This window comes from Nematolebias whitei, chromosome 2, assembly GCF_014905685.2.
Source record: "Nematolebias whitei isolate Nwh7 chromosome 2, NemWhi1, whole genome shotgun sequence".
NCBI classification, from domain to species: Eukaryota; Metazoa; Chordata; class Actinopteri; order Cyprinodontiformes; family Rivulidae; genus Nematolebias; species Nematolebias whitei.
The window spans coordinates 34,211,174-34,236,995 of NC_056499.1; the positions used below are offsets into that span (position 1 = coordinate 34,211,174).

Here is a 25,822-nt window from a genome sequence, read left to right on the forward strand (position 1 = left end):
CATCGAGACCGATGTGTCACCTTGCCACATGCTCCTAATGGCCATTCGATCCACCCCATCAGTCCACTGGCATCTGTCCATTTGAGGTGATAACTGGTCCACACTGATGACCCTCCCTTTACACCTGCTCAACCTGGTGAAGCCAGTGTAGCTATACAGCCTACACAGCTCAGCGGTATACGAAAGATCTGAACAAACATCTGCAAAACGCCTTCGCACAAAAGTGTCTTAACAAGACGGCAAAGAGTATACGACAGAAAACCTCCCATGAAGAGCTGGGGCAAAAGATCAGGTACTACATCTTAATAAAATAGTAACTACAGATTTTCTTATAATTTCATCACTAACGGATTTTTCCAGTTAAACTAAAATCCCAGTAACTCTTTGCGCTCTGCCTCGTTTCACAGAGCTCATTCTGCAGAATCTTTTCAGTGCTTGTGTCGAACCTGAGTTTACTGCTTGTTGCCATTACAGCCACAATCCTTCAGCTGAATCACCAGCATGTTTTTCCTCCTAGTTTCACTCTGCAGACTTTTGGTAATGCAGATCTTCTTCTGTACTGCTGTCAGATCAGCTTCCTCAGAAAGACAGTCATCTTCAGGTTTGGATATTTTCAGTAACTGAGTTAAAACAGGTAAACCGTGTAAATGGCCACAATGTTACACCACCACTGAGCCTTTTGCTCTGTGAGTCAATCACAACAGCATCCAGAGTCTTCAGCGTCCACCTCTGGCATCTTGCTGCCAGGGAGCTTTTTACCTCGGGCTGTGACCTCTGCCACAGAACTGAACTCAGACTTCAGAGTCCTCAGACTTTGCCTCCATGGTGTTCAGGAAAGTTTACTTTAGAACAGGGCTATTCAACTGGAAGCCAGCGGGTGACTTCAATCCAGCCCACTTCATTAATAAATAAATAAACAGATAAATAAAGTTCCTGTTATAAATTTAACACTTCCTTAGTGTAACTCCTCTGAGATACGTGAATATTCTGTTAAACACATCGTACTGTTGAACATGACGCGATGTAAACTTTAATTTAATTCTGATGACAACGACACAACCTGAAAATTGTAGAGAACAGAAAGTTACAGCTGCTACAAGATAACCCGTCTGAACTGTTTTTGTTTTACCAGTTTAACAAATTTACTGATGTATATTCGCTGCATCACATTTATCAGTATTAATTAATCCTGTCTTATGTATCCTTTTATAAAATGAAGTACCTTGTAATTTCTACCTCTTAGTTTACCTGATATATGTTAGTAAAGCTGCAGTTGTACAGTGTCTGGTAAAGAAAATTAAACCTTTGGGAATTTGAAAGTCGAAGCTGGAACAAGACCAATATCCCCATAAACTTGTTCAACAAGTTTTAAGTCCCATCCTCACCGTATAAATGAAAATAACACTGATCTTGATATAAAATACATCTGAGATCATGTTTTCTTGTGTTTTATTCCCTCTGAACATGACACTTGAATCCAACACTGTAAATATGCACACTGTATTAAACTTTACTGTTTATCTGACAGAAAAAAAAAAAAAAACATCATAAAGGTGTAACAAAGAAATGGACACACATCACAGCTGGGTTACACATCTTCCTCACCTTTATCATGACTGTACATTTCACTCAAGGTCAGCAGCCACCAGAGAACAATCAAAAGTCAAACATGAGCAAAAATCAAGTGAAACGTTCAGTCTTGCAGATGTATGAACATCAGCTCTGTGTTGACTGGAAATAAACTTTAAGAAATGGTATATTTACACATTTAGCACATGAACATACCACCTGGTTGATCTTTGCTAGGTTTGTAGTAGTCACTCCTGTTCTTGCCCTGAGCTCTTTCTGTAGTTCTTCATCTTTGTCTTCCTGAAAGAGGTGAAGCTGAGACCCGACTCCTCCGTCTTCTTCTCCTCTGCTGGACCCACAGCTCCACTCAAGTCCTTCTCTTTATTCTTCTTTCTCTGTTTCTTCTTCTCAGCGATTTGTTCTCCAGTTTCTTTTCTTTCTTTGCCTTCCTCCTCCTCCTCCTCCTCCAGGTGACTGAGCTGTAACTCTTTCTCCTTCCCCTGCTGATCAGCTGACTCCTGCGCAGCAGTTTCTTCCATCGGCGGTCGCTTGGGTCTGGAGAAAACCATCCTCTGATCGGCGTCACAGGGGGAGTCGGTTTCAGTTTCCTGACGCAGACTGGACAGGAACTGGTGAGCTGCCCTCCTGTTGTCCTTATCGCTGGTCTCAGCCACGTCCTCCAGACTGTAGTGTGTCCAGCGCTCAGGGTGAACCAAGTAGTCCGGCACTCCTCTCTTCTTAGGTGGTGGTGGTGTGGAGCAGGTGGGCGGAGGGTGATTAGTCTTTCTGCTCTCTGTGGTGCTGCCCGGGTTCAGGGAGGGGACAGTCCGTCTCTCAACACTATCCAGGCAGTCGAAGATGCTGCGGCTGCGGTTTGAGAAGGCTGAGCCCCCACCACTTAAGGTGAATGTGCTCTGAGCTGTGGGAGCAGCAGCCGGAGCGCAGCCCCCTTCCTCCCTGTCATCATCACTGTTGTCCAAGTCGTAGTCAAAGGGCGCGTCACTGGGCTGTTGTTCAGGCTCAGATTCATCGCTCTCTGACAGCTCAACTGAATCTTCACTGTTCAACGCCAGGTTGAAGTTTCTGACGCGTTTCCGATGAGACATCTTTGCACTGTTGTTGCAGCTCTGATGAGAAAAACAAACAGGGGGGATAAGAGAAGGTAAAAACTACAGTGATGGCTAAAAATAACAAAAAGACAGCGTACATTTTAGGATTCTACAAACAACTGGATGAAAATATAAATCTGTACTTCTGGCACCATAGGTTACCTTCCCTCACATACACACACAGCTGAGAAAGTACTTAGTCTAACATTTTTTTCATAATGTAGACTGACTCAAATCAGGTCAAAGCATCCTATTCTGGCATGAATTTAAAATCCCATTTACCTTTGCAACAACTAAATCTCATTTCCAGTTTATCCATCAACGTGAGATAGAAAGTTAATACAAATCTGAGAAAAGGAAAGCAGGCAGTCTTTCGCTTTTAAGGTTTTACATATTAGGAATCATATAAACACATTTTTAGATGAAAAACATATAAGCTGCATTATTATTTACTTTACAGTAAATCAAAATGTAAGAGCAGTGAGAAAAATCCAAGTCCAGTTACTCTTACAGGAATTCTAAGTTTAAGTAGCATCCAGGTGATACTGATCAAATATACTGATGATTGATTATGAGTAAATATGAACGCTTCCATTAAAAGATGTTTTATTATTTTCATTCTCTGGAACATTCAGGTGTGTGTTAACACAATGCCAAGAAGGACATACATTGAAAACGTGAAGCAGCTGTTGCAGATCTTAAGTGAGAAAGGTGATGAGGTCATTTCTAATCTACTTTAGAAAATAATTTTGTCCGGGGAATAAGAGAATTCGATACTAAAGAAATAGTTATCAACCTTTCCAAAAGTTAATGTCCCAGCAAATTCACCCCAAGGTCAGACAAAGATAAGTCATTGCTCATAGACATGAAAAAACCCAAGAGCTCCATGTCAGACTTTACAGGACTCAGTTAGAATGTTAAAAGTTAAAGTTTACGACTGATTATTAAAAACAGAACAAAAAAGGTTGCCACAAGAAAAATGTTGTGCTCATAAAGAAGCGTTGCTGCTGACTCACGTTTATAAAATTGCATTTAAATAAACCATAAGACTTTTGCCCCAATTTTCTTTGGACAAAATGTCTGCTACTAAGTGTCAGCATGGTGGTGGAAGGGCGGTCATTTGTGTTTCTTTTGCAGTCAGTTTGTTGATTTGTAGTCCAACAGGTAAAGCTAATCTGGCTCATGCAACAGAACATAATCTCAACTATTTTAAATCTACAATAGGATGACCGAAACAAACAAAAGAAGAATAAAGTCGATGCAACTGTGCAGTGAAAGTCCAAACCTCTGCCCAATTGAAATGCAGATGTGGGACATTAAAAGAGCTGTGCAGAAACGAACACCCACAAATCTCAATAAACTAACCATTGTCTAGCCATTGTAGAAGACTTACATTGTCTGCATTTCAGCTTTTATTTGGCTAACAAATAGTGACAGAGTAATTTGACTTTCAATGTTGTTAATTTGAAGTCATATTTAATTAAGACCTAGTAACCTGGTAATTACCTTTTAATTTAATCTAATATATAAAACCTTAGAATTGAAACAGAATGCACTTCATTTTATGCATGAATGTACCAGTTTATTTGTTCTGTTTTGGACACAATCAGCTCTTCTCAGAGTTACTGATGTCAGTGATGAGTAACCCGTGTCTGGTAACTGTGAAGAGTAGAAGTATGTACTAATTTGGTGCTTCTGTTGTAGTATTAATGTTTTATGTGCTCCGGACTGTTTAAAAAAAAAAGTTTTCTTCATACAACGCCACCACACACTTCTGGTTAATGATCAGTTTTGAAAGTCAAAGAAAGCATATACCGTATTGTAAACTCAATCAAGCAAGACCTGAAATGAAAAGATTTACCTGTTCTAAATCATATTAGAAACTTAACACAGCTTTAATAGATTCAATTCAGTCCTCAGTTTTTCACATCTGTCTACTAACAGTTAAGCACAAACAGCAGATTTTGTCAATGAGACACATACTGAGGTCAAACGTGATCCATGGCATACACAACGTTGAAGTTATTTTAACACCTTAAAGACAAATAATCCATTTATTAATTTCATCATTCATCAGATCACTGATCAACTTTCAAGCATTTAGGGAGGAATCATTCAGTTAAATACCAGACGCCCTTTTCTATAATAAAAAAAGCTTTGACTATTGTTTGAATTAAGTTTAAAAGTTAGGATTAAATAGTTTTAAAACATATAAATATATTCCAGTCCTGCTCTGAAACATATTAACTTAAAATGTTTAATGAATCAATTATCAAATCAGGCTCAATGGTAATAAAATAATAACAATAATGCACCATCATGGTCAACCTTCTGTATGAAGTTCACAAACTGAAGGAACATTTAGCACTTCTCTGTTTTATTCTCCCTTCACTAACTTTCTAATCACCTGGTCTAAATAATTAAATATCAGCTGTTGACATTAAACGCTGTTTAAACAGCTCTGGTTAGCATGCTAAAGCTAACAGATTTATCCATTAAAATCTACTTATGTACAAAATAAAAAACCGCATTGTAGAACACACAGGGGACAACTACATTTATTTGTTCCTTTCAATTGAAATACATTTTAAATTTCACGTTAATTCTCGTCGATTTACCTGAAAGCTAGCTTTACGTTCTTGTCGTTAGCAACTCTCTTCTTCTACGTTTTTCTGGTGTTTCCACGAAGTTGCTGCCCCCTAGCTGTAACCAATGATACTGCACGAAGACGACGTAAACTTTTACAGGGTGACGAAAAGCGTTTTTCACAATTTTAAATTGTGCATATACCATTCATTTCAAAATGTCCGTTGCACAGGAGTTCACTTTTGTCAGAATTAGAGGCTGTTTAAAAAAAAAAAAAAACTAGGGTAAAGTCTAATGTAGCACTTTGCGCATGCTCAACAAACGAGGCACGAGGAGGGCGGGACTCCGTCGAACTCGTCTTATAATTGGCTGTCACGATGCTGACCGGGATATTTTGAAAGTAACAGGAAAAGAATGCTGTTGATTTTCTGTTTGTGAAACACAGCATCAAGGCGTGTCTGTTTTATCCAGTGGAACAGGAGTATTTGTTAATTCTCATGGAGTCAGAAGCACGGGAAGTGGCGTGTATAGTTAACGACATGTCGGATATGGTGGTGGTTGATCTGGATTCTACCGTTACAGCCGAGCTCGACACAGAGGACGGCCTCCCCGAAGAGGCCCGTAATGTGTCAGACGTAGCTCACGGTATGAAAACGTTATTTATGTGTTCAGTATGCACTAGTTAATGTTAAACTTAGTTGGTTTTTACGTTGGAACTAACTAAAATGCACGACGGAGCTAAAATGTACTAACACACCGATCATGCTAGGCTAACAAGCTACGTTTAGCTAGTCTGGGTCCCATATTTTATTCAGTCTGTGAACATTTTGTTTACTGTTTTACTTGATTGCACTTTTTTATTATAACAAGTAACCTTTACAAATACGCTTTAACTTATTGGAACATTAACTCAAAGCAGTCTGCTCCTCAGATAAATAATGTTAAATTATTATTTTTAAATATGAACGTTTCTGATTACTTATTTTACATATGAATATGTCTGTTCAGTGCCCTGACACGACTTCTGTTGTGACTTGGTGCTATAAAGCTGAATTATTACACTGCCTGGATAATATCAATGTGTGCTCTCCTGCAGACACACCCAAGTGAAGTGATGGGTCTGCTTCCCCCTACAGCTCTGTTTCAGAACGAAGACGATGAAGGTGAGGATGATGGTGATGACAGTGGCACAGATCACTTCAGTGAAAAGTCTGGGACCCAGCTGCAGAGATGTGAGCGACGAGGGAGCTCCAGACTTCCTGACACCTTCCAGACCAGCAACCTGTTATTCTACGAGAGGTTTAAAGCTTATCAGGACTACATGCTTGGTAACCGTGGCTTCAGAAGTGTTGATAATCACAGGCTGCAGTGTTTAAGTATATGTTTACTGCAGCTTGTTTTGTTTGTAGGAGATTGCAAGCCCTCAGAGGTGCAAACCTTCACAGCAGATTACCTGGACAAGGTGTTGGAGCCATGTGACTGGTTAGCTTTATGGTGCACTGACGTGTTCGATGTTCTGGTGGAGGTGAGAACAGCTGCCACCATAATGTCCCTCAGTTTCGTTTAAAGTAACTTCATCATTTGTAGGAAGATCCTTTTGTATACAACTTCATCGTGCTTACAATATTTATTAGCAGCCATTTTTAAGTGATGCTGTTGGTAATTTCAGGTGAAGGATTTGGACCTAAAGGATCTGAAGGCTTGTGTGAAATTAGTGCTGCCTCTGCAGTGTGGCACCAGAGACTGTGAAATAACTGAGGAGGCCATGAACGCTCTCCTTGAAGACACTCAGCACAAAGTGTCCCTGCAGGAGCTGCAGGTGGTCTACGAAGAGTCTGGAGACTTTGACCAGACTGCTCTGGCTCTCGAGCACCTCAGGTACGACACCTCAAATATGTTTCTCTGCCTGGAGATCAGAACATGCATTTGGGTATTGTTTCTTTCTGACATCCTTCTGTTTGTAGGTTTTTCTATAAACACATCTGGAGGCAGTGGGATGAGGAAGACGAGGATGATGACTTTGACTATTTTGTTCGTTGTGTGGAGCCTCGTCTCAGATTGTGAGCACACCCAGAGTTTCTGATGAGATTTCCACCTGTGCCAGCTCACGTTGATAAACTGTGTTTTAAAATCTCTCTTCTCAGCTACTACGACATCTTGGAGGACAGAGTTCCAGCCGGCCTGGTGGCAGAGTACGAGTCCTTACTAGAAAACTGCTCCAAGTGCTTCCAGCAGTTTTCAGAGCTCCGCAGCGGCCTCTGTGCTGACTCGGACTCTGAGCTGGACAATGTGTCAATGGTGGAGGGTCTGAAGCTCTGTGACCAGCTGGAGACATTCAAACGCAAGCTACACATCATCGAGAACCCCCTGCTGAGGTGTGTTATTCATTGTCCATCTCACATATACCCTACACATTCCAGCTTTCTGTACTTCCCTCTCCTCTCGCCCAGGTATGTGCTGGCCTACAAAGGAACCTCCGGGCAGCAGTGCGTACAGAGCCGTGGGCTCAGGGCTTCAGGTATGAAGGTGGTTCATGTGGTGACGGCGTCCTGCAGCATCATCCAGCTCCAATCTCTCCTCAGTGCACGACTGATTTCCCTGTGCTCCTCAGAGGACACCGAGATCCAGGTCAGTACATCGTGCATGTCTACAATACAACCAGGACTGACCTGTGGGGCTGAAACACACAAAGTTAATCAGTGCAATGTAAACTCTTCAAATTCATCTCCTTGTTGTTTCCATCAGTAATAATCAATGCAGAAAACGTTATAGGGGTGAGTCCTAAAGTTTAGCTAGTACCGACTTTGAGCAGTTCAAACTCCAAACATAAGCTGTGCAGATTAGTTCAGATGAGGGGGTTGACGCTTCACTTGGTGTAGTTGTTGTTCTGTGGTTAATGAGCTCTGCTGCCTGCAGTCACACAAAGACCTTTTTGTGGATGAAGGAACACACCACCTTTAAATTGAGTCACACTTACAGTACAATGCTTGTGACTTCAAGATTTCTGATTATTTAAATCTTACAATTACCAGTAATGTCTGGATTGAAGCTTTTTACATAAGAAAATATAGTTTTTCCTATTGTGTATGGAAGTTATTTGTGTGGACGCAGCATACGAAAAAAGCTTTTTGATGCAAACACAACATTCATTCTGCACTTCTTTCTGGTGAGGGGTTAGGCGATGTATCCTCCATTCAACTTTTCAACAAGATTTGACATGTTTTAAAAAGCCCTATTGTTAATTTAATCAGATTTTGGCCAAAAATGCAATAATGCTGATTAGACAGCATGATTATTGCACAGGTGTGTCTTAGGCTGCCCACAGTAAAAGGCCACTCTAAAATGTGCAGTTTAATCACACAGCAAATTGCCACAGATGTGTAAAGTTTTGAGCGAGCGTGCAGTTGGCATGCTGACTGCAGGAATGTCCATCAGAGCTGTTGCCTGTGAATTCAATGTTCATTTCTCCACCATAAACCATCTCCGAAGGGGTTTCAGAGAATCTGGCAGTACGTCCATCTAGTCTCACAACCACAGTCGTCGTACAACCAAACAGCCCAGGACCTCCACATCCAGTATCTTCACCTCCAAGATCATGTGTGATCATCCACTCGTACAGCTGCTGCGATAATCAGTTTGCATAAACAAAGAATGTCTGCACAAACCGTCTCAGGGACCTCATCTTGCTCTTCATCCTCATCGGGGTCTCCACTTGACTGTTCATCGTTGTAACCGACTGGAGTGGGCAAATGCTCACATTCGATGGTGTATGGCATGTTGGAGAGGTGTTTTCTTCATGGATGAATCCCTTTTTCATGTATGACATTATGTGGGTGAGCTGTTTGCTGATGTCACCATTGTGAATCGAGTGGCCCATGGTGGAGGTGGGGTTATGGTATGGGCAGACATGTTATGGACAATGAACATGGGGTGGTGTGTTTGCATGTGGTCTGCGGTTGTGAGGCTGGTTGGATGTACAGCCAAATTCTCTGAACATGGACATTTTTGCAGGCAGTATGCCAATTGGACACTCCCTCAAAATTTGAAACATCTTTAGCATTGTACTGTGATTAAACCGCACATTTTATAGTGGCCTTTTATTGTGGGCAGCCCAAAGCACACCTGTACAATAATTGTGCTGTCTCATCAGCATCTTGATGTCCCACACCTGTGAGGTGGATGGATTATCTCGACAACAGAGAAGTGCTCACCAACAGATTTACACAGAGAGAAAAATTAAATTTTTTGAGTTCAGTTCATAAAAAATGGGAGCAGAAACAAAAGTGTTGTACTTCTACTTTGTTCAATGTGGAAAACATCTTAGCAATATGGCCACCAAGATGGCATTACGTTCGACTATAGATATTGTATTAATATTTAAATGTCTTGGTCAACTCAAGTTTTGCAAGGTGCTCAGATCATTAACCTTCCACCACCATGCTGACGGTTTGTTTGAGCTGATCTGTTTTTCCTCTCTTTTTGTGGTGGTGCTCCTTCGAGAGAAGACATTTCACCTGGCAATCGTTCATATTTGTTCTGTCTTCTCATAGATTTATTTTGTAGTTACTAAAGTGTAAAATCAGGCACCACGCCCCAAATAAATTCACATTCAATTCAGGTATTCAAGTTCAGCATTAACAGTTAGTGTTGTTCTTTACAGCTGCTTATTGACTTTTATTTACAGTGTTATAAAGAGATTTACTGTATTTTATGTTGTGATGGAAAAGCTTTCTTAAAGTGCAATGTTTCCGGGTGTCAGAATGACCGCAGTGCTCAGCTTAAACAGAGAAATAAATATAATGTTTAGACTAAGTGTGGATCCATGCCAAAAAAGTGAATGCAAAGATGAAACTTCAAATAAATTGTACTAATTTTTTGTTGGATAAGCAGGTCAAAGTCAGTGACAGAAACAAATGTACACAAACGTGAAATAAAAGCTGATTTGATGTTAAAGAACAAGAAGTAGGCATAAACCTTTCTAGACCACAATGCATTGCAAAATACTGTCTTTGAGCATGCACATTACTAAAAATGTTTTTCCTTTAGTTCCACAAAGAGCCAGTGTCGGCTGTGGATGCGTGTCACCAGGACGACTTGGTGATCATTCTCCCAGGAGTCTACAGCGTCAGCAGCTCCATCTTCATCCCAGACTCCATCACCATCGAAGGTAACGACACTAAAGTAGGAGCGAGAAACCATTTTTCTTTTTTCCACTGATGCCTCATTTTGTGCAGCGTTGGCTGGCAGTAAAAATAATCATCACGTAAAGTAGAAACCGTTTTATGATTATGAACAAAGCAAATGATAAAACAATACTAATATAAATTGAAGCAGTACTTGTCACACATTAATTGGTTTCTGTGTTCCAGGATTTGGGTTTCCTGATGAAGTTGTCATTGAGATGAAAGACAAAGGTGACTCGTTCGTGGAATCTACAGGAGCGGATGTCAGACTGTCCAACATCAAGTTCATCCAGCACGATGGCATCGGAGGCATTCTGTGTGAGTGAACCCATCGATGAACCTGCTACAAAATGATCTGCATGCTCACATACAACAGCAGCTGTTTGTCTGACTAAAATGTTTTGAAAAAATTATACAAGAGGCAGATGGCATGTCCCATTTTTCAACTGGACGCGTGGTCCTTTGAAAGCCTGAACTTTAGAACATGTTGCCCACCCTTTAGTCGGGTGTTTGCCTTGTGAGCTGCTTCAACAATAGTTCAGCTCAAAATTTCAGGTAGTAGAAAGGAGTTGGATATTCTTGTGCTTTAATTCCTGTGGTAAAGTAGAGCTGCTTTGTTGATTTTTCAGGTGTGCGTCAAGGTACTGTGAACATGGAGAACTGTGTGCTGCAGTGTGAGACCACTGGCGTGATCGTGCGAACATCTGCACGTCTTACCATGAACATGTGTGACCTGTATGGCTCCAAGGTGAGCTCTGCACCACAATAATCACCTGAAAACCTCTGAGACTCGCGGTTTTGTTTCTGGGGTCGTGTCTGTTTAAGAACAACTTTTAGCTCCATGCATACATCCCTTTACCAACTGTGATGGGTCCTGATGCTGTTTGCAGGGGGCAGGTGTGGAGATTTACCCCGGCAGCGTCTGCAGTCTGGTTGGGAACGGCATCCATCACTGTAAGGACGGGATCCTGATCAAGGTGAATGGATCACTGAATCACTTTAGACTGAAAACTTTACTAAAGTAGGGCCACACATAGTATTTTTAAGATGTGAGAATATGTTTGGGCTTCAGATGTTTATTAGTAAAACTCTTTAGGATGTATATTAATGAAGAATTATTCAAATGTTATGGAATTATTAGACAACGTACACTCAAAATCAGCAGATAAAGTTTCAATGTTTCAGTGCTGAAAAATCTAAACTAACACTAGAGAAATTTCATTTCCTGTGAAAATGCAGTGCGAATGTTTATTGCAGAAGAACTTGCTGATAAACAGCTGAAATTAGCTCAAAAGATGCTGAAATGGAAGAACAAGCCTAAATTAGCAGAAGAAAGCAGAAACGACACATTTGCTGAACTGGGCTTAAATAAGTTGAAATGTGCTCAAAAATTTGGAAATTGGCTACAAAAAGGCTGAAATTAGCAAAAATAAAAAATGTCTGAAAAGTCAGAAAGAAGCTTAAAATACTAGAAGGAAGTGGAAGGAACTTAAATGTGCTAAAGAAAATGGAATTAGCTGAAAAAGTTAAAATTTACATAAAAACGGCTAAATAGTATCTGAAATAGTAGAACTAGCTGACACTAGTGTAATTAAGCTGAAAGGAGCATAACAAGCTGAAATTAATAGAAAGAAGTTAATTTCACTGAAAGTAGCAGAATTTCTCATAAATAACTTGAATCTATCTGAAAATAGCTGAAATTAGCTAAAAATGCTAAAAAAGCTAACTGAAAAGGTAGAACAAGCTTAAATTAGCAAAAGAAAGCAGAAGGAACATGCTTGCTCAGTTACACTAAAAAAGGCAGAAATTAACAAAAGAGTGGAAATTATCTGAAAAAAGTTGAAATTAACATAAAATCAACTGAACAAAGCTAAAAAGACTGAAATAAGCTTAAATTACCAGAATGAAGTGGAGAGCGCACATTTTTGCTGAATTAGACTGAAAAAAGTTGAAATGAGTGCAACAAATGTAGAATTAGCAGACAAAGCTAAATTGGCTTAAAAACAGGTAAGTAGTAGCTGAAATAGCAGAAAAAGCAGAATCTTGCAGAAATAAGCTGAGCGGAGCATAACAAGCTGAAATTATCAGAAAGAAGTTAGAAGAAGAGCAAAAATGTTGTAGTTAGCAGAAAGAACCTGAAAGGATCACAAAACGGCTGAAATTAGCTGAAAAAAGTTTAAATCTGTACAAGCTGAAAGCAGCTGAAGCAGAACAAAATGTGAAAGGAGCAGTAAAAGGTTGTGAACGGATCTAAAGACGTGAAGGATGTAAAATGAGCTCGATTAATTTTATGAGAAAAAATGACAGAAAAGGCTAAATATTTCAAAAAGCTAAAGTTGCACCAATACCAAAAGTGATTGATTCAGGATTGTCCTGAACGAGCTGAATGTTTTGATATATTTTGAAGTAGCACAAAAATTGTGGAACGAGAGAAAGATGACAAAAAATGTATGGAAGAAAAATGGATCACAATAGTGAATGCTTCATAAACATTCACACTACTGTGATTTGTTTTGACATCTGAAACGGGTCAGGTACAAGTTTCAATGGTGATTCATCTTCTAACATCTGTTTCATGACACGTAGTCTGAACATAAAGATGTTTCACTGTACCTCTGGTCCTACTTTCAAATGTAATGAAAGAGTTCAACTAAAGAAAATAGATATTCTAGTTTGGGGTTTTCTACCCTGTAAAGAGACGTGGCTTGAATTGTGAATGCTGTGTAACTGTGCACGCCTGTAGGACTTTGCCAATGAGCTGGATGGCATGCCATCCATCACCATGGAGAACAATGCTATTCACAACAACGAAGGCTTCGGGGTGATTCTGGTGAAACCAGGAAATGGAGAACCTCTTCAGGTTACTGCTGACAGAACTGAAGGTGAGCATCACTTTTATTGTGTTCAGTGTCAGCGGGACAAGTATTTAACACTACTTTTGTTTGCAGAAGATACTACTGCAGATATGGCTAAGGACAAGCAGCAGGAGGGTGATGCAGATCCACACTCCACCACATCATCATCATCATCAGACACACCTACCAGCAGCAGCGCCACACCTGTTCAGATGGGGTCGGCTGAAAGCAACAGCACAGATGGAGACGTGGCCTCCGTCACAGGCAGGAAGTGGCAGCTCAGCCGTCAAATGAGCCGAAACAAGGAGGCGTCCTGCAGCCGACCGGTCCAGGACCTGATGGAGCACCAGATCTTCATTTCTGTTCAGGAGAACCAGTTCAAACGAAACGGCAGGGGGGACTTTGGTACTTTCTTCTTCTGACTGAACGTCACCGCGAGCAGTAATTCTTATTGACCGCCTGCTGGGTCCTGTCATTTTGTGGTTAGAAGACAGGAAGTGCTCATCAGTTGTATATCAGCGCTCTGACCTTTATAAACTTTCACTGATTGAAAACGCATTCTACTTTTGACTTTGCATAAGAGTTTATGTAATTTATTCATTTGAGCTTTTAATAGTTTTGATTAAATCCGCACTTTGTAGTTACTTTTGGTGGTTTGATCTTTAGATCTTGTAAATAACCTTTTGAGTTTGACTTGTTGGATGCAACGCAGTGTTGGTAGTTACGGTGTTCCCAGACGTTTTTAAAGATCGAGGGATTTTTAAAGGTGGGGAGTGTTCAGTATTCAAGTTAGAAATAAAGGTTTTAGAATTCGAGGCAACTAATTATAAATGAGTGTTTTTTTGCTTCATGCGGCTACTTGTGGAAAGTGTAGTTATACACCTGCAGATTAAAAGGTGTTTATTTTTCCAAACTAAATGTTGTCAGACTACACAGTGGTGTTCAGAAGTGAACGTTGACTTGGGGCTTTTAACAAGTTACTTCAACCATTCTTCCAGGGTGGAATGACGACACAACTTAAGTCTTTTGGAAACGAGCGTTGGCTGCACAAGTTTGTATTATGGATTTTCACTAATCCACGTTAATGATTTCCATACATGCTTGTGTGTGTACATACCTAACATACCTACCTAACAGAGTGGACATCCTTTAGCAAGTTGGAGCCGTAGCATCTTTTGGTCAACCCCCTCATAGTTCACGACTGAAACTGGTTCCACTGTAGACCGATGCTGGTCTTCCAGCAGTTTGCAGTTCTAGGCGACTTGAGCCTCGAAGGTTCTTGAGTTCTTCCTGAACATTCGAACTAGATTTATCTGAGGGTGGTTGAGTCTTCTTCCAGATCTTGTGACACAGCTGGAAAAAAAAAACTTATCTAGTTTTTGGAATTGTTGATTTATAAATGGCTTCTGGCAAAGAGAAACTAGCAGCAGCAGTCCATTCAGTCCACTTGTTTTCATTTCTAGTTTGATAAACCAGCATGTTAAAAGCCATGTTGTCAGCAGGGTGTGATAAACAGGATTCATTAAGTTGGAGCACCACCAGTAACGGCTGCAACATGAAGTCATCTGGATGGTTTGAAACGCCAGGAAATTGATCAGAGATGACATCGTTGTGAAGAAATTTTGCCCCCCTCTTCTTTCCAATGTTGAGGTCCCACCATAGCAGTTCAGTCAATGCGATTGTTTAGCAGCACCTGCTGCTTGCTCTTTCAATTAAGTGCATTTGCATTATTGCAAGCTTATATGGTGTCAGTTTTATCTCCGAAGTTGTTTTTCTATCCTTTTAAAGCCTCAGAAACATCTTTGTTTTATATATGCACTGATGTAAAACGTCTTAAAATATTCAGTACAATCTAGATTTTTTTTTAATGACTGATGCCAAACTATATTTGCAGCACGTCAGTGTTTACAACCCAATAACTGGACGGGACTTTGTCTCACAAAGTGTCAGGGGTTGAGAGGCGGTACTCCTCAGTCTCGTCCTTATACACAACCTGGGGGAGCCTGTGGTCTGTTGAAAACCTCAGCTGTTTAGAACAAGCTTGGAAACAAGGCCCAGCAACCATGTTTGCTGTAAAACTTCCTAAAAGAAAAAATATATATACATATACACATATTGTATTTCAATACAAACAAAAATGCAGTTCAATCTTTGTGGATTACACAAACTCTCAGATATACAGCATGTCTCTGTATAACCAGTGTGTTCATATGTTAACAGCTAACACTGTTAACTACAGCTGAGTGTACACACAGGTATGACCAGTTTATGAGTGCAACAATTCATTCCACATAAGGCAAAGTACTGCGTATGATTTGAAGCAAAGCAGTGGGAATGTACCGTCTGTGTACAGGTCAATATGAAAATATTGCTTCATCTGACAAGTAAAAAATATTCTCAGCTGACTTGCTAACCAGCAGGTTGAGCTCCAAAGTAAAGTCACTGGAACCTCTGATGGCATGAGTTCAGGAGTAGACCCAAAGTGTTGAAACTTGTTTAGAGTTGTGGGTCGTCTCACTGGTCATCAGAGTCCTGGTTACTGCTCAGGTGGCTCCTCTGCACCTCCAGCTCCTCTGCACTCACCATGGAGGGGTCGATTGCAGCATATCTGGTCCCGTGGAACTGACGCAGATGAATCTGAGAAACAATCACATTCATTAACACAAACATTGATGATTTAAAAAAAGAGCCATACTTGAAGTGCACATGCTCTTGTAGCAGGTTGGGCAAAAAAAACAACACATGCTGCTGAAATGCTTCACTAGCACCTAAAGGCTAACATCTTTAGCCTTAGCTGAAGCTGAGAAATAATTTTCTGTACGTGTACGCTTTGCTTATTGCCAGCACAGGTTAGAGAATCTGCATGTTCTACCAATGTGTGCAACAAACTTGTTTTGCTTTCAGAAATAAATTAAATAACTTGTACATAAGTGCTAACCACATTTTTATCACTCTAAAAAATGCACAGTCAAGTATGTTGGGGAAGAAATCTTCTGCTCTGGGTTGCCAGATAAATGTAAAATGTTTTATTTACTTATTTTCTGTGCACATGTTCAACAAACACAACACACCTCATCTTAGAATATCTTTACTCAGCACATATGACAGTTCAGTTAAAATACTGTCATTTTAAAGCAACAGTACTATAGTTCATAATTTCTTATCTGGCAACCGACTGACATGGAAATTACAGTGTTTTTTGAGTAAACTCTTTTTTTGTTTATTACAAAAAACACTAATGTTTCCAGAGGTTGTTCTCATGTAAACAGGGTAGATCCCTTTGACTTGGTCATTTTAAAAATAGCTCGCATGCTGAAAAAGTGTGGGCACCCCTGATTTAGACTGTTATTTGAGGAATAAAAGTTTTGGGACAAAAACGTACTATAGTAGTAGTTTATTTGTTTTAGTTAAGCTTCTTAAAAACCTAGAAATCAGTTTTTACAGCATTTCTCCCCCAGCCTGAACTGCAACTCGCTGTTAAAGATGCTGTGGCCAAGAACCCAGAACATTTGTGTATTTTGACACTTCACAGTTTCTCTCCTGCAGATAAACATGTTTGTATACGACTGAAGTTCATGTTCTGAATCACGAAAGGCAGCATCTCTGCTGGTTCTACATTCAAGCGAATACCAGCTGCAGCTGGACAGCATTGTATATGAAAACTTACTGAGCTAAGACGACACAAACAGAACCAGGACATACCTGGTTCAGGTTTGGTTTATTTGTCATATGCAACTCAACACAAGGTCAACAATGTAATGTAATGCTCTACCTGTATGTAGAGGTTGACCTCAGCACTCCTGCACAGGTACGGGAAGTTGCCTCCAGTTTTCAGATGAGCTCTTCTGGCATTAGGATACAGTTTGTACATCTCCTCTTTGGCCTCCAGGGACAGAGCGCTCTGATCAAACACCTAAACATCAAGTGGAAACATCCCTCAGGTGAGTACAGTGTGAACAGAGATGAGTGAAATGAGTACAAGTTGATGGGAAAGCACTTACATCAATGATGGTCACAGAAACATCTTTTATTTTGTGTGGCTCCACGTACGAGTTCTGACAGTTGAGCGTTAGTCGTGAAGCAAGCTCGCTTTGGCTTAAAGTCTCCAGCTGCAGATGGACAACAGGCACATAAAATACTACACTGATAATACAGTTTAGAAAATGTATTCTTTAAAAATGGTGCTGTGTAAACCTGTGGTCCTTAACTCTGGTCCCTCATGGACCACTGTCCTCATGTTTTAGCCGTTTCCCTGCTTCAACACACAATTGATTCAAATAATCGAATGACCTTCTCAGAATGTCATCAAGTTTAGCAGAAGCCGGTCAACGACATTCACTTCAGTCAGGAGTGAAGAAGCTGGAAAACACCAGGACAGTGGGCCACAAGGACCAGGGTTGGAGACCTCTGGCCTAAATAAAGAACCTTCAGTTCTTAAGTCTGGTGATTCTGATCAGATACTTTAAAAAAAATCACTGTGATATTTTTCATATCCATAAATATTTAAAAATCAAGGCACTCGATCAGTTTTATGGATAGCACAAAAATGTGGGCTTTGCCTAAGAAAGTCAACAACATCAGCTTCCGATGGTTGTGTAGTTGGAGAGGTAATTTTTTAGACCTAAAGTCCACTGTATCGGTACATTTAAAAAAATAAAATTAAATAAAAGCTTTTTAACAGGTTATCAGTTTACCCAAGTCAATTTGATTAACCTTGAAACCAAAAACAAAAGAAAAAAAATACAAAAGAAAAATGGGCATTCAACAAGGTTTTGTATTAGGAGCACTATTTTTTAATTAATGAACAAAAGGGAAATTGTGAAGTTGTTCTGCACATCTCAGTCTGCTTTAAAACCTGCAAGGTTGTTCAAACAAGCTTTGCATATTTTAGAGAAAAAAAAAAGTGGTACCACTTTTAAATGATAGAATAAGTACCATATTTAAATCTTTGGAAGTTTTATACACATTTCTTTGGTATTATTTTTAGAGTATGCTAATGGTCTTGTTCCAGATGTTGTGAGTGAAATGAGTTTAAAGCCAGCAGGAGAGGAGCTCCAACAAGGTACAACAGTTAATGGAGACTAAACCATTGAGGTACAAAACATCATTTGGACAGTCTTCCTTTTTCTTTAGAGGTCCTTGGATGTAGAAGTTTTCTAACAAGAGTAAAACTGAAATGATTGTTTTTTTGTTGTTGTTGCTTTTTTAAAACAACAAAAGCAGAAACAAAACTCATCTAGGAACACTAACATACCAGCTGTGGTCTTCAGTAGAAACTTACCATTATTTCACTTCCTCTATGTATTTTTGTTTTGGTTTTTATCCCGTGCTCTATAGTTTGTGTGTGTATAATGAACAGAAATGAATATTTATTCTAGATGTGTGGCACGGTACTTGATGTCAAGTGTCAGATGTTTTATGCTCTGCTTTTTGGGGCTGCAGATAACTTTCGTTAGGAATATGTCAAAAACAAAGTTTAAATGAACAAATCTAGGGAGAAAAGGACATTTTATTGGTGCCACTTTGAATAGGGGGAGTGGTGGCGCAGAGGTTAGAGAAGGTGGGCCTGTGATCGGAAGATCGCCGGTTCAAGCCGTGGTACCGACATCAAAAATGTGGATGGGGTAGGTGAAGCACCCACACGTGCCCCCACCCTCATTCGTCCCACTCTGGGCCCTTGAGCAAGGCCCTTAACCCCCACCATCTGCTCCTCCGGGCGTCCTAGATACATTTTTATTAGCACCCCCACTTGCAACAAAACTAGTACGGTACTTAAAATGCTCCAGCAGTGTTATTGTCATAAGGTGTGCAACAATACAGAATCACTGTTGCAGACCTCTCCACACATTCTGTATCAGGGAGTGGGGACAGGATGGGACTACAGACAGGTCAGTGTAGAACAGGGGTCTGCAACCTTTACGATCAAAAGAGCCATTTTAACGCGTTTGTTCACTAAATTAAACATGTCCAGAGCTGCAACAACCTGCTACAACTTTGATTATCACGTGGAGGTCCATGGGCTGCTGTAGGTTTTTTTTTTTTTTTGGGGGGGGGGGGGGGGGGGGAAGTAGGGGCCACATATTATAAAGCTAAAAATATCTAATTATTTTGAATATTTACTGATATTTTTAAAATTTAAAACAAAAACAAAAGAAATTCCAGATTCTTGTAAAGAAGGGAAAAAAATAAACAAATTATAAATAAAATAAACAAACAAACAAACAAAAAAGAACTATGCAGACCTGTGATTTTTTTTTAATTGTGGAAAAAAAAAAAGAAATAAAGCATAAAGTTAAAGTGAGTATGTTTACGTCTTGTATTAGTTCTAGTATTCACATATTTGCAAAATAAAAAAATATAAAAAAACCTGAAATATGAAAACTGCTGATAATAGCATTTTTGTTGTTGGTATAACAACCAATAAAGTTCTGATGCAGGCTCAATAATCCAGGTAGAAAAATCTTACAAGGTTAATTCAGGTAATCTGGTTCGGAGAAAACTAACAAAAATCTGGAATACCAATTTGTCTAACCACAAGCTACAGTTTGTGATCAGCAGAGGAGTCAAATTAACCTCTGGCCAATGTTAAAGCATGGCTCCTTTATGCTAAAAACAGACTGAAGTGACATTTGGGAGTCTAATTCTGTATTGTAGAACTTGACAAAGGTTTCCTAACATAACCCTTTCTTCATGTTCTTTCATTAGCTAATAATGAATGACGGATTGATCCAGATTCAGCTTTTCATGGCTCATAATCATCTGTGTCATCATGTGTTTTTGCTGCTTTGAAACTTTTCCTGTTTCAACATTGCTCCATTTCCTCATCATAACATGCCATTGCACCAACATTTCTTTATTCTTACGATAAGTTCAGTTTTTTCTAGAGCTCTTAGGAAGTCACTGTTGCTTTTTATTAGTAAACAATTTAAAGAGCACGTGTTCCATCTAAGAAGAACCTCAGTGGAGAAAAACCAGAGACATTGACACGTGAAGACGGATTTAACAGCATTTTGAAGTTTGTTCTGAGGAAACATCAACAATTAATACCTTACCTACCGAGGATCACTCTGAATGATGTAGGTTTGAAAAAGTAAAGTTTATTTCTAACCAGAATGACAAACAGCGAGTCCAAATGTAGTCAAGGCCAAAGTGAATGTTGTTTTAAAACAGCTTCGATTGAACAAAAATCTAAATGGTTCATGCAAACACATATTTATTAACCTTTACAGTCGGTTTGTCAGTAGATGGTTATCTGTTGATTATTGCAAGCTCAAACAGCAGCAGCACTTGCAGCCCGAGTCATTTCCAGCAGAGATTTCATTATAACTTTGCCTAAATAACTGTGTAGTTCAAAGCTAATGGCAATGCAGGTGAATAAATAATGGTGTTTCCATGAACATCTGTGTAGTTTTTAAGATTTTAATTGTTTGATAGTGACAAAAATCCATTTTGGAAGTGGGAGTGCTTTGACACGCCATTATTACTGTATTTTTTGCTGTATAAGTCAAGGTTTTTGCATAATTTGCATGCCTTGTGACTTATAGGCCGAAGCAACATATTTATGGATTTCTTCCCATATTTATAAACCAATTTTTGGCTGAGATAAGACTGTTTTCATTAATTCTGACTGAAAATATTGAACACTACTATTTTCAGCCGCTGGATGGCAGCCAAGCAGTATGGCAAGCCGTTGTATCATGTAATACGTAAAAGTGCTATTAATGACACAATCGGCTTGCCACAGATGCCACCGTCTGCCTGGAGCAACCGTCAAATCAGCTTCATTTCGTTGCGCCGCCCCGGCGAAATGAAGCTGATTTGACCATTAAAGTGCATTTATTAAATAAAAGTTAGACTGAGACACACCTTTACCATAAAGTCGAGCAAACAAATAATTGTTTTTAGGTGGTTATCTTGTTACATTTCGAAGAAATGCACAGCGAGTCGCCCTCCGTGCGTTCATGCTTCCGCATATCGGCTTTTGAAAATGCAGCTGATTTGACTGTCAAAGTGCATTTATTAAAGAAAAGTTAAACTGAGACACACATTTACTTTCATTTCAAGCAAATGAATAATTGTTTTTAAGTGTTAATCTTGTTAAATTCTTGTTAAAGTCCTCCCATTTTTGGCACAACACCGGCCCACATTTCCAGGTTCGGTTCACATTTCCAGGTTGTCAGCGGTGATGCGTAACAAACACGACGCGTCAGCGGTAACGCATAATAGATGCGACGTATACGGCGAAGCGACACATTTATGGATTTTTCCACTTTATTAGACATATTTGGGCTGATGTGACTTATAAGGCGGTGTGACGTGTACAGTGGAAAATATGGTAGCTTGTGAGTACAGTTCAAGCTGCTCTGGAACCACTACTTCTGCTGCTGCTGTGGATATTTGCAAATGAACACAAAATTTAATGTAAATATTTGTAATGTAAAATTAACATTTGAGCAAGATTTAACAAAATGCCCTTTGCATGAAGTATCCGTAACAGGTAAGATATTAATTGTCCTTATTCTATTATTCTATTCACAGAACCCACTTAAAAATGGCAAAATTATCACTTTATGTTTATAAAAACAAACAGTTACATGTCAGTACCGGTAATATCCATGAGTCTACTTACCCTATCTACCATAAAGTCAATAGCATCTGCCATTTTAGGGTCCACAGGTCCTTTAGCAAAGTTCCCCAGTACAATCTTCTTGAGTAGGAAGGCTGGCATCATCCAGAAACTGTGGAGCACCAGAAAAACATCATGAACACTGAAATCAAAGCTTTTAGAGGGGACAGCTTGAGGTGTCCAATAAAAGCACCTGTTAGCTGTCCATGTCTGGTTAAAGATGGACGTGTCACTGAATGAATTACACAAGATCAAAGAGTGAACTCTGGGGGATTTGTGTGTGTACTCTGCAAACTTCTGAGCCAAGAATCCACCCAGAGATGCTCCAAACAGGTGGACCTAAGGACGACACCGGATCACATATCACAGAACCAGCTTACACAGAGGCAAGTCCTCTTTAAGGCAACTGAAGACAAAGTCTAACCTTATCCAGCTGAAGGTGATCCAGGAGTTTTCGAAAACCATCACAGAACTCCAGGAGATCCCAGTAGATGGGATATTGCAACTGGGAAAAGAACAACATCGTTAAACAGGATAGCAACGCTTCCAACAAATGAAGCAAAACTGAACAAGTTTTTTTTTTCCTGGTAATTTAGAAATCTTAATATGATCAGTAACTGATATTGAAACTTATGCAGTGTAAAAATGAACAAACATTTTAAATGTGGATTAAACCAGTCACATTTAAAGAACATTTAATGTGCAGTCTGAAAGCCATGGCTGCGGTTTGTTAGCTCCAACTTTTGATACATTTTGTATTATTGCATTGCAAAAAATTCAGTTTGGTTTTTAACCATTTTTTGGAGTTGTAGTGAATAATGTCCACATGCTTTGTGATGACTTGTGTCTATTTATAATTTGCTTAAAGTTGTGGAATGCATGAAGTTCATGGTCAGATGCAAGATGGAACGCGTGAAATGGTTTCTACAGTTTTGAGCTCACCGAGATGACTCTGTAGCCCCAGCCGGTCAGAGCCAGAACCTGCTGGAAGAACACCTCAGCTGTCCCACTGACTGGGGGAAGGAAGATGATGGGACACCTGATGCTCTTTGGGCCAGCATCGTACAAAGACCACACCTTACTGTCATCATCATCAACAATAATCTGAAATGACCAAAACAAAAGGAATGTTCTGATGATCTCTGCTCTCATGGTAAAAATATTTTTTAACAAATAATACTTTTGATTAGGCCTGTCACGATAACAAATTTTGCTGGGCGATTAATTGTCTCGGAAATTATTGCGATAAACGATAATATTGTTTGAAATTTGACAATAATTAGTAATTATTGCCAAATTGAAGAAGAAATGTTGGTAATTTTTTGTGTATAGTACCTTTTTTGAGCACTGGATGGCAGTAAGACTGAACCAAAGGATGGATAGTGAGGGAGCAAGCAGCGTGTCTCTAAGAAAACTGGGAGGGAGGCCCCTTGACGTGACATGGGCTGTCTCTCTTTGGTTCTCAAAATGGCGGACGCTTGGTGTGGGTTGAGCTCTTTAGCATAGCATTTTTCACACAAAGCTTTTAATAAAAAAACAGTAAACAAGTGCTCAGCTTCTTTTTGCAGAGTAAAAAACAACTTTTTACACAAAGGCACAGGTTTCAATCGTGAATTTTGGAGCTTCGACAAGACGGAGGTTTTCTCCCCAATGTTGGCCTGTTAGCTTAGCTCATAGCTCAGCTTCTCAGCTTAGCTGCTTTTAATGATCCAAAAACGCAAATTTGGACGGTTAAAATGGATTTTAAAGGGAGGGGTCAGTGAAGAGCATCAGAGTTGAGCCTTTTGTCATCCAGTGTCTTCAGTAGAAAGAGAGAGAGACACTAAGAAACAATAAAGCCGATAAATGAAAATGAGGTTGATAATTTTAATTTATCATGTGATTAAGTGATTTATTGTTTACTGTGACAGGCCTACTTTTGATCCTAGAGTTTGACATTTCAAAAAACAAAATCCTGATTTCTGAAATTATGCTCTTAGGACAGATTAAAGTGTTGATTATATCACCAACTAATCAGCACGGTTGTGGAGGAGTGAATGTTTGGGCTCTTTGCACACACAGGACCTGACCACCCTGCAGTCACCGAGTTGACTGAACTCCTTTGTTTATCGAATTATTCTAAAGTCAAATATGAGGCCATGTGTCCACAGGAGCAAGAGAACAATGATCCCAAACTCAACAGCCAACCTACAACAGAATGGCAAACAGCAAAAGGAGGTGCTGCAGAAAGATGAAACACAACCCGACTGATGCTGATGCTGCGGTGGACCTCGTAAAAGCTGCACATCAACACTGATGCAAATCACAACGAGCCGAGAAACACTGTGACAAAGAGTGAGCCAAACTTTAATAATCAAACAGTAAAAATCAATACACTGCATTTACCCAAATCCAAAGTTTTTAGTTATTTTACAAATATCCTGCAATGTAAAACCTTATGATTAAAGAAGATATTTTTAAAAACACAACTGTATCTATAAACTGATTTTCAGCTGCAATGTGAAAATGAGCAATGATTAAAAAAACATGGGTGCTGCCAGCTCAGATGGAAGTAATCTCACCATTTGCCTCCATTTTAGAGATCAACTGGTCAACATGCATGAATACATTTTTTATAGATTTGCCACGAACGTGTATGTAAAGTACACGCACACTCTAAAACTTCAGCTGGTGCAGGAAATGTCTGCCTTAACAACAATGGCTACAACTAGCTTCTGACGAATCAAGGATCCTGAAGCTCTCCATGATACAAGTCTTACACTGGTACCAGTAATGGTGTGTTAATGGCTACATCTTCACCCACTAAGGAAGGTGATGGGAACCTGCTGTCAGAAAAACAGAACACAATAGAAATCTTTCACATTTGCACTAAATATTGAATACATTGAAGCACAAATGAAATGTGCTATAAATTATTTTTAAATAGTGCACATGTATTAAGAAATTGTTAGGACACTTTCAAGCGGGTTCCTGCAGAAACTTGTAAACATTTATTCTTAATTATTGCAGACATTTTTAGAAGTGTTTGGAGAAACAGTTTAATTCTGGCAGAAATGAGGAGCCAAGTGAGTCTTAATCATCAGTGAACATTAATAACAGCCACAGGAGTGACTCTGTCAGGAATTTGATTTATTCATTCATTTATTTAAAAGAAACAAAACAAATTCATTTAAAAAGAAAAAAAAAATATTGAATGAAAAGGGTGCAGAAAGAAGAAACAAATTCTTATATGTCAATGTATTTATATAGCACATAAAAACAACAAAAGCTGACCATATCTGCCCCTTATTTAAAAAAAATATAAAATAACTAGAAAAAAATATTAAATATGGAACAATCATTACATTATACAATATATACTAAGCTTTGTCATTCAAAAACTATTTTACTTTATACAGTAATGCAATTGATTTTGCTATTTTTATTCTTAAGTAATTCACATGAGATTTCCATGTGAGTGTCTCATCAATAACGACACCAAACATTTTTATTTCATTAACTGTATGAATTTCAATACTGTCAATTTTAAATGGGACTTCAATAATTTTATTTATATTACTAAATATCATGTAGTTTGTTTTTTTTCAAAATTTAATAACTTAAGTTGGAACCAAGTTTGTATTTTTACAAATTCTGCCTGTATCATCTCTAACATCTGTTCAATATCTTCACCTGATCAAAAAAATGTGGTATCATCTGCAAATAAAGCACACTTCAAAAGCCCTGACACATCAACCAGATCATTCACATACAAAATAAACAACTTGGTCCCAACACAGAGCCTTGAGGGACTCCACATCCATTAACACAAAATTCAGATCGTTTATCTGTACAAACTGTCTCCTATTATTCAAATAACTGGATACCCACTGTAGTGCTAATCCTCTAATGCCA

At 39.2% G+C, this 25,822-nt stretch overlaps 3 protein-coding genes across 3 annotated transcripts in view; 1 reads left to right on the forward strand and 2 right to left on the reverse strand.

Moving 5' to 3' along the window:
• Positions 1 to 1,460: 1,460 nt before the first annotated feature.
• Positions 1,461 to 5,364, reverse strand: tssc4 (tumor suppressing subtransferable candidate 4). Its single transcript, XM_037697636.1, has 2 exons — positions 5,297 to 5,364; positions 1,461 to 2,696 (listed from the first exon to the last, which is right to left on the reverse strand). Exon 2 carries the CDS (start codon positions 2,673 to 2,675, stop codon positions 1,818 to 1,820), a length of 858 nt encoding a protein of 285 aa, XP_037553564.1. The 5' UTR covers positions 2,676 to 2,696; positions 5,297 to 5,364; the 3' UTR covers positions 1,461 to 1,817.
• A 302-nt stretch (positions 5,365 to 5,666) lies between these two features.
• shcbp1 (SHC SH2-domain binding protein 1) lies at positions 5,667 to 13,724 on the forward strand. Its single transcript, XM_037697637.1, has 13 exons — positions 5,667 to 5,909; positions 6,401 to 6,592; positions 6,674 to 6,789; positions 6,934 to 7,142; positions 7,229 to 7,324; positions 7,409 to 7,639; positions 7,715 to 7,892; positions 10,311 to 10,431; positions 10,634 to 10,765; positions 11,077 to 11,195; positions 11,338 to 11,424; positions 13,191 to 13,329; positions 13,396 to 13,724. The coding sequence occupies exons 1-13, from the start codon at positions 5,762 to 5,764 to the stop codon at positions 13,722 to 13,724; spliced, it is 2,097 nt and encodes a 698-aa protein (XP_037553565.1). The 5' UTR covers positions 5,667 to 5,761.
• A 2,064-nt stretch (positions 13,725 to 15,788) lies between these two features.
• Positions 15,789 to 25,822, reverse strand: part of spg21 (SPG21 abhydrolase domain containing, maspardin) — a 15,575-nt gene continuing 5,541 nt past the window's right edge. Inside the window, exons 3-9 of the mRNA XM_037697638.1 lie at positions 22,871 to 23,032; positions 22,353 to 22,433; positions 22,122 to 22,267; positions 21,932 to 22,040; positions 17,304 to 17,411; positions 17,075 to 17,215; positions 15,789 to 15,939 (exon numbers count right to left, since the gene is read on the reverse strand). Coding sequence (XP_037553566.1) covers positions 15,817 to 15,939; positions 17,075 to 17,215; positions 17,304 to 17,411; positions 21,932 to 22,040; positions 22,122 to 22,267; positions 22,353 to 22,433; positions 22,871 to 23,032 — 870 coding nt within the window. The 3' untranslated portion in view covers positions 15,789 to 15,816. The remainder of the gene's footprint in view (positions 15,940 to 17,074; positions 17,216 to 17,303; positions 17,412 to 21,931; positions 22,041 to 22,121; positions 22,268 to 22,352; positions 22,434 to 22,870; positions 23,033 to 25,822) is intronic.